General features: G+C 39.6%; 1 protein-coding gene across 1 annotated transcript; it reads left to right on the top strand.

Annotated features, from left to right (window-relative positions):
* The first annotated feature begins 838 nt into the window (after nucleotides 1-838).
* On the top strand, nucleotides 839-9,140 carry LOC139478901 (replication termination factor 2-like). Its single transcript, XM_071261576.1, has 8 exons — nucleotides 839-983; nucleotides 2,950-3,044; nucleotides 3,544-3,634; nucleotides 4,847-4,983; nucleotides 6,060-6,138; nucleotides 7,357-7,470; nucleotides 7,680-7,734; nucleotides 8,426-9,140. The coding sequence occupies exons 1-8, from the start codon at nucleotides 915-917 to the stop codon at nucleotides 8,683-8,685; spliced, it is 900 nt and encodes a 299-aa protein (XP_071117677.1). The 5' UTR covers nucleotides 839-914; the 3' UTR covers nucleotides 8,686-9,140.

Genomic DNA, 9,140 nt, shown 5'->3' with positions numbered 1-9,140 from the left:
GTAAAAATAATAGATATATTACGACAGCTGTGGAGGTAATGACCACCACTATTTACCCACGCGCTATATCCAAGCAATATGAAAAGTCTGTAGTTGTCCCTTTCCGCGACCAGTGTTTGTCTCCCATTTAATTGATATTGGAAAACACATAGGGATGTTTCTTTTATATAATAATGTGTAGATGGTCCAGTAGGAGTCATACATAGTAAAAATGATAAATATATTACGACAGCTGTGGAGGTAGTGACCACTCTTTACTCACACGCTATATCCAAGCAATATGAAAAGTCTGTAGTTGTCCCTTTCCGCGACCAGTGTTCGTCTCCTGGTTATATTATATTGGAAAACACATAGCGATGTTTCTTCTATGTAACAATGTGAAGAGTGATCAGTAGGAGTCATACATAGTAAAAAAATATATATATTTCAACAGTTGTGGAGGTAGCGATGATTATTTACCTCACTAACAGTACAGATAAGAAAATTAATGGCTTTAAATGTTATAAATTTATGTACATTTATAAAACACGTTACAGTACGAATTGTAAGGGTAAGAGCATACAATACTCTCCTTTAACGTTATTTGTTATGAAAATTTTGTCCCAGAATACGGCGTTCGCTTTTGAGTAATATTTATTCAGACAAAAATGTATGGAATTGTTATAATTTGACTGGAATTTGTCTATTATTAGCCGCGCATTTCGTTTTGGCGTGCGGAAGCTTAAATACAGTATAGTTGAACTACACGCGCGTGTACAACAGGCATACCTCTCGATAAAAGTAGCGCTGAGGCCTGGTCTGGGAAAGGGACGTATACTGACTCGACCGCATACGAATACGAGTACGACAACAGAATCATCATTCTGTTTGTTATCATTTGATAGTCTAGATTGAACATCTTGAACAATTACAGGATGGGTTGCGATGGAGGAACCATCCCGAAGCGCGATGAGTTGGTCAGGACGAAGAAAAAACCAGAGCAAGTATGTTGTGATTGTGATTGTATATACGGAAATTTCACTGAGAATGATTCAACTAGAACTTGCTTTGACACTGATTCACCTCAACATCGGAGATCTTCATATGACGGACAAAACTTTACATTATTCATACTTGCCACCTGACATGGTACTGACATGCAGCGACGGGTCATTAGTCCACACCTATATCCTGTAAAGAAACAACAATTTACTTAGCTGCTGTAACCGTCTCTTTTGGTGTAAGAAGTTCTTTATTACCATGATTACAATTGGGAGCGACGTTTCGGTGTACAGGTAGGTTCTAACTCTGTTATCAAACACCGTTAGAACCTACACTGATACGTCACTCCTAATTGTAATCAAGAAGGTGTACATCCTTATAGGCCTATCTTATCATGACTTAGTACTCAAAGTTCTAAATGACTCATTAAAGAAGTGAGTAAATACTTTCAAATAACTCCATTAGCATATTTAGAGTCAATGCTCTTATTGTAGAGTTGTCTGAGCCTTCAAGCTCAAACTTGATATCATACCCAGCCACTTTTTGTTTTAATACTTTGAATTCTGGGTGCAGGCTAAAACGGCACCTCAGCAAAACGGCACCGCATTTGGCAAAAACGGCTACTATGTGTCGGGCGAAAACGGCCACTATGTGTCGGGCGAAAACGGCACCCCTATTTTCAAAAATGATAAGAACGATTTTTGTAGTAATATATATGGTTTATTTACATGGTCACAGTTATCATAGCATGTTGTTGTTTTCTGACATTCTTCTCTCATGCAACACATCGAAAGGCCATTGTGAATAATTGTGATCTGACAGCACCATGTTAGGCCTCTTAAATACAGTTTCAGTTTAAATTAAGTAAAGGTACTTAACACTTCAAAGCGTATAGTGTTTTCACATTAAGTTAACTGCGCCTCCCAATCAGTCGGCGAGTAAATTGGAGTAGGGGTCTAATTTCTTACTTGTTTTATTTCACAATTTCACAATTATTTGTGTTTGTAAAGACGACGTGAGTTTAATTTCTATTATTTTTCTTCAAAGCATGTCATGTTTTCACAATAAGTTGTGTTGCGTATAAGCTAAGTTGGATTATAGTTGGAGTAGAGGCTAATTTCTAATGTAAACTTGTTTTAGCATCTCACAATTATTGGTGTTTGCAAGTTACCATATAAGTTTAATAGCACTTTTTTGACCAAGGTAAAAAAAAATAAGGTGCCGTTTTCGCCAGGCAAAAGTAGCTGTTTTCGCTTGAGTCGAGGTTCCGTTTTCGCCAATCGGTGCCTTTTTTGCTCGGTGACGTTTTGCTGAGGTGCAGTTTTCGCTATAACCCTGAATTCTGACTCAGTGAGTCAGCATATTGAGAACTCCAGTACATACCATCATACCATAAACATGATCAAGTCTACACTACACCATGTACACATGTCTGTTTGCATCAATGTCGAGTGATGAGTAATTGATATATAAGAGAGCAATAATTAACAATAACTATGTTGTGTTCCTTTAGGAAGAGGGGCGGTCGGGTAGCCTAGTGGTTAAAGCGTATGCTCGTCACGCCAAAGACCCGGGTTCGATTCCCGACATGGGTACAATGTGTGAAGCCCATTTGTGGTGTCCCCCGCTGTGATATTGCTGGAATATTGCTGGAATATTGCTAAAAGCGGCGTTAAACCTTACTCACTCACTCCTTTAGGAAGCTTATACACTTTTAAGTTTACACTGCATTTTGATAGAAACAACTATCCTGACTATGAATATAGACTGGCAAGAGTCAAGACAGTCATCTAAGACAACATGATGGATTCAGGAGTTGTGGGAGAAGTGGTTTACAACTTGCTGGAATATCATGAAAAAGAAGTTGTTGGTAGTTAAACAATTTCTTGATAACAAATTGACATCAGTTATATTCAGGTGTGTAGCATGCACCAGATGTACTACAGTGACATTTTGTCTGTTATTTAGAAAGACAAGGCAGCCGACTTGGTGGCCAAATGGAAGCACTGCGCACTGAGCCAGGAGCGGCTGGTGGAGCCCATCATGGCCTGTGAGCTGGGAAAGTAGGTAGCCATGCTGCAGTTGACTTCCGGTGTGAACATGGCCATTGTTTTATCATTAAGACCAGAGATTCTTTAGAATTAGATACTGTTTATTTTTTGCAATCTGTTTATAATTGTGTCAGACCAGAATGTTTTATTAATAATAATACAGTTATCATGTTTTACACAGTGAGTGATTTCACTATTAGCTTTTATAATAAAGTTAATAAGTGGATTAAATATTTCTAAATCATGAGAATGCACAGTGACATTTAAACAATTAACATGATTAAATGAAATGATTTAATTTTATGAACGGCATGAGTACTTATCGTAGAAGTTAAGCATTCTTTATGAAAACCAACTTTCATCCTTACTGCTCTATATTTCCTCTTTTGCTTGTACAGTAAATGTTTAAGTTGTCAAACAGTTTGAACATATTTGAAGGAGAGCTAGGTTTGTTGCTAGCCTCAACTCAGGTCCAAATGTGGATGAGTGAATAAGTCATTCTGTGTTTCAGGCTGTACAACAGAGAGTCTGCCCTGGAGTTTCTGCTGGACAGAAGTAAATTTGAATGTGCACAAAGCTTTGACCATCTCAGAGCCCTCAAGGTACTTATGTAGAGAGTTTGATTGTAGTGAATTCTTCATCTTATTAGAGATCAGATGTTATTCCCTTTTCATGAGATAAGAAACCCACAGTGGTGTGGTCAAGGGGAGGTAATTCATCATTTATTGTGATAAGAAATCCAATCTGATCGGTGATGTGGTCAAGGGGAGGTAATTCATCATTTATTGTGATAAGAAATCCAATCTGATCAGTGGTGTGGTCAAGGGGAGGTAATTCATCAATGATTGTGATAAGAAACCCAATCTGATCAGTGGTGTGGTCAAGGGGAGGTAATTCATCAATGATTGTGATAAGAAACCCAATCTGATCAGTGGTGTGGTCAAGGGGAAGTTATTCATCAATGATTGTGATAAGAAACCCAATCTGATCAGTGGTGTGGTCAAGGGGAGGTAATTCATCAATGATTGTGATAAGAAACCCAATCTGATCAGTGGTGTGGTCAAGGGGAGGTAATTCATCAATGATTGTGATAAGAAACCCAATCCGATCAGTGGTGTGGTCAAGGGGAGGTAATTCATCGTTTATTTTGGTCTTCGAGTGAATCATGTTTTACAACAGTCTGCAATGTTCAAGCTGTGTCATGACAACCTGTATGTAATTAACTGTAAGACAGGCAATATTCCTCACAACCTAACCAGATATCCTAGCGACATGAACAAAACTTTTGATCACTCACAATTACTTTCCAGTTATGTGTAGCAATATAAGAATAACTTCTTTAAGTGGCATTTAGAAGTTGATGTGATGATGTAAGACAAGTTCTATGGATGAACAACTTCTTTATTACAATTAGTGCGACGTTTCGGTGTAGATCCTAACACCTTTATCAAGCATCTTGTTGTTCATCCATAGAACTTGTCTTATTTCAATATTAGAATACCCCAACTCACTGACAGTGTTTACGTTGATTATCACATCCAGTAACTAGAGAATGTCCCTAAGACTGCAGCTGCCTGCCGCTAACACTATGCAGAATGTCATGTTAATTACTTATTGCTGCGTTTCGCAACATGCTGATAGCATTGGACATCGAAGGATTCAGATCCAAGTTGTCATTGTGTGGTAATAGGTGCACAGTTGAAATTGTTCCATTCAGTCGGCATCATTACAAGAATGATGATGAAAATACCGAATGCTTCAACACAGTGATACTTTAACATTGGTCAAGATTTCCTTGTGTTGGGTGTTGCCAGGACTTGAAGAAGCTGGAGCTGACTGTGAACCGGGGCTACGAGGGACGGCTGGCGGAGAAGGGGGACAGCTATATCGACATGCAGAAGTCGGGCTACATCTGTCCAGTTGTCGGGCTGGAGATGAATGGAAAGTACAAGTATGTACTTGCACAGTGTGCAAACTCACAAGATTCCTGTACTGCATGTGTCTGTATTCTAGGGCTGGCAAAAAAAGATCGATAACCAGAATTATCGTCAATGGGAAGAAATATTAACAATTATTATTAATTGTGTCATTAATGATATCTTACATAAACTCTTTTGATGAAGTAAAGTTTAGATTACCAAGACAATCTTGTATTGTCAATAATGTCAATTGCTGAAGATGGGAAGCAACTGGTTTTGTTTTATCTCAAATGTCAACAAAGTAACCCATGCATAAATGTACCATCACTCACCAGTGGAGTGAAACATGTTGATTTCTTTGGGAATTTTTTGCGTATTTGCTCAAAGCTACTTCTCTGATATTTATGGATAATTGATCGATTTTGAGATAACTATTATGATACTCTATGATCTGTATCGATAGCCAGCCCTACTATATTCTACATTGGGGTTACAAAACAAAGGTGTGTACGGCAACTCGAAACATACTCTGTATCAAGATATTTTATGACTGCTTGCTGATTTTCCATATGAAAGTGTCATTTTCAGAAGATTTTCGTTATTTTAACATTTAAAAGTTTATCACGTTTATCATGTTTATCCCCAAATGAATTTGACAAGACTTTGGCCTTTGATTGGTGGCTGGAGTCCAATGATTATCTGTTTCAGTAGCATGACCAGATATGACATTTCCATGGATCCTTGATAATAATTTAGGGGCAGACAGGTAGCCTAGTGGTTAAAGCGTTCGCTCGTCACGCCGAAGACCCGGGTTCGTTTCCCGACATGGGTACAATGTGTGAAGCCCATTTCTGGTGTCTCCCGCCGTGATGTTGCTGGAATATTGCTAAAAGCGACATAAAATCAAACTCACTCACTCACTTAATATAATTTAATAATATATATGTGTGATGAGGGACATTTTATTGTTATGAAAGTCATTGGACATGTTCACATGATTGACAGCTAGTTTTTTTTTCATCTACCACAGGAAAGTGCTGACTGACATGATGATGTTTTGATGATAGAGTACACTATGGCTACATGGGGTATTGTTTTGCTTCTCCAGATTCTGCTTTTCTTGGAAGTGTGGCTGTGTCGTGTCGGAGCGAGCGCTGAAGGAGGTGAAGACCGATGTCTGCCACAAGGTAGCTCATTCTCTTCAACGGACATTGTACTACTAGACAGTTTTAAAGTTCCACGTGTAACTGATGAACCATGATAGTTTTCTTTTTCAAAATACGAGATTTATATTCATTATCTTGGATTGATCCAAGAATTCATTTGATGTAAAACGAAGTTTGTTTGTTTGTTTGTTATTTGATGCCGCACTCAGCAATATTCCAGCTATATGATAGTGTAACAAATGTTATATATTGGATAACACTTTCCTTGTAAAGTACAAATTGTAGTACTTTTTGGGGTTGAGTCCCATCTGGGATTCAAACCCACACTCACAGAGTGAGGCACCTAATCACCCCAGCACACAATGGTAGCGATTTAACACACCCAGCCACCGAGGCTTCCACAAGAATTGAAGTCTGCCAACAGGTAGTCTAGATGACATACTTTATCTATCCCTCTGACAATTGTAAACTGTACCACTTTCTAATTGGCAGTGTGTATTTACATTACGGTGGTCTGTAAATAATCCAGTGATTGACATCATGAGCATCGATCTCTCATTTGGGATACGATGACATGCGTCAAACAAGTCAGTGAGTCTGACCACCCGATCCCGTTAGTAGCCTTTTACAACAAGCATGGGTTGATGAAAACCAGTTGTAACCAGAATCTTCCCGGGTGTAAAAACAAGTGATATCAAGATTTTACACTCAAAGACAACTTCAGTTTTGAGTCAGTGACTCACTATCTGTTAGTGACACATGGAAGCTGTTGACTTATAGATTGCAAAGTCTTTATTCGTTCCATGCGACATTTCACAACACACTGGTACAGATGCCAGCACCTTTATCAATCAAGTTATCGTTATTGATTATGTTCATTTTAAAATATCTTCTAGATCAGAGTACCTGATGTTGAACTGACTGAAGATCATTTAACCATGTTGTTATGGGATTACTGTAAGGACTATTTGGTAACGAAGTGACTGGGGTCCCAATGCCCTTCGTCATCACAGCGCATCATGCAGTGTTGCCTCCCTTTTCTAAGTGAGCCTTGCCAGGAAACTGCTGCATTTCAAATCCCAGATTCTCCCCAGTTATGATCCTTGGCCTGTGAGCATCAGACCTTTAGACTCAATGAAAGGTATATCGGCTATAAGTATTCAAGCTCATGGGGTAACACTGGTGCTCTGCAGATTATCCCACCTCACTCTCTAGAAACTGAATTTCTCTCTCCTCTAGTGTGGGAAGCCATTTGCTCCTGAAGACATCGTGCTGATGAATGCAGCGGAGGAGGACTACGACGAGATGAAGACAAAAATGGAGGCACGCAGACTGAAAGCCAAGATGGAGAAGGTGGGCATCATCATCATCTGTTTATTTGATATTTTGTGAAATTATACTAAACACTAAACAAGTCTTCATCATGCAACTAAATCACTTAATGTACAGCTACCTTAGTATGATGGTCAATCAATAACCTATATTTGAATTGTATCGAAGATTATCTAAAGAGAGAGAATATGCAAAAAGGGGATGAATTGTGTTTCTTTCTATGTTTCTAGAAAGCCAAAAAGGCAGAGAAACACAAGGTTGAGACAACCAGCCAGGCCGCTGAAGGTATGTTGTGTGAAGCCCCTTCCGTTAGCTACAGTTTGTTTTGATGTGGTAACTTCTGCATCAGATTGGGCCATATAGAAGCTCTGCAGAGTTGTGAGGTGAGGTGAGGTGAAATGGGGTTTACTGTCGCGTCCTTGATTATTGCACTTATATAACGATGTGCATGCATGTGTTGGTGCGTGTGGGGCTGCTTGTACTAGTCCGGATGATGCCGATTAATAGTGCTAGCCAAGTGATATACCACGCAGTTTAACATGAATACCCCACTCAGACACAGTATAGTGACTCCGAGCCGACCAGTCCTTGTTTAAGGCCCCTTAATGCCGAGCACCAGACAGGGTAACAACAAGTACCGTCTTTTAACATCTTTTGGTATGGCGCGTCTGGGGATTGAACCCCTGGCCTTCCACTCTCTAGCCGATGCTCTACCACAAGACCACGGAGGCGGTAACAGAGTTATGACCATAATTCTGACAGGTTCTGCTGTTTCTGAAGTCCATATTTGCTGATAATGATCCTAGATCAGTCAGTATCCAACTCATGGGTACCAAAGTCCAGGCTCCAACAGTCAGTCCAGGCTCTGACAAACTAAAAACTGATATGATACCTCTAGAATTAGGGAATAATTACTTAGCATGTCATTGTTTCCTTACTTCAATACTTGGATAATTTGCAAGATGGGTTGTTACAGGTGAAGCAAGTTCCAGCAAGAGAGTGAGAATTGTGGAGCCGGCCAAGGTAGAAAGTGGATCGTCCAAGCTGACCAATGGGTTGAAGAATCCCAGGACCAAAGTGACCAATGGGAAAGTAGAGGAAAAAGCAGCCAAAGCCAAAAGCATCCAAGAAGACCCCACCGCCAGCAAGGCATTCAAGTCTTTGTTTACCTCCTCTGACAGAGCAAGGAACCAACCCAAGGCTCACTGGGTCACGTTTAACCCCATGTATTATTGAACACTCTCTGTGGACATTGGACAGACTCTGTGAGAGAGTGCTCACACACAGCAGTAAGGCAGATGGTATCTCCACGTGTCCAAGTCAGGATAAAGAAGGCAACTCGGGGCAGTTGTAACACTACTCTATGGGACGATGAACAAGAATGTTATAAGTACAGACCGATCAGCATGTTCAGCTATTCACAAAATAATGATTCATAGCAGTTTTACTTGTAAATGATCAAGCCTTTCCTTTATTTATGACTAAACTCACAAGTCTTCATTTCTTGGTTTGGAGTTCACCTTAACAACTGTAATTAGGATGGGTGATGGCAGCATATTTCATGAAGTACTCGTAGAACTGTAGGTTTGATTTCCAACATGGACGCTACAGCAGCCATATTGAAAATGTCCTTTTCATTTTTGTTTGTTTGTTTGTGTAAGAGTGACAGAGTATGTTTCTCTGCTTTTAGC

Source organism: Haliotis cracherodii, unplaced genomic scaffold (genome assembly GCF_022045235.1).
Source record: "Haliotis cracherodii isolate W230 unplaced genomic scaffold, xgHalCrac1.p SCAF_4, whole genome shotgun sequence".
In the NCBI taxonomy this organism is placed as follows: domain Eukaryota; kingdom Metazoa; phylum Mollusca; class Gastropoda; order Lepetellida; family Haliotidae; genus Haliotis; species Haliotis cracherodii.
Note: the sequence above shows the minus strand (reverse complement) of the source record. Positions and strands in the feature narration are given on the sequence as shown.

Bases quoted from the DNA above. Each gene is read 5' to 3' on its own strand.
- LOC139478901 (XM_071261576.1), top strand. From the start codon at position 915: ATGGGTTGCGATGGAGGAACCATCCCGAAGCGCGATGAGTTGGTCAGG. The intron at 984-2,949 runs GTATGTTGTGAT...TCTGTTATTTAG, and splicing joins CGAAGAAAAAACCAGAGCAA to AAAGACAAGGCAGCCGACTT. The intron at 4,984-6,059 runs GTATGTACTTGC...TTGCTTCTCCAG, and splicing joins GAGATGAATGGAAAGTACAA to ATTCTGCTTTTCTTGGAAGT.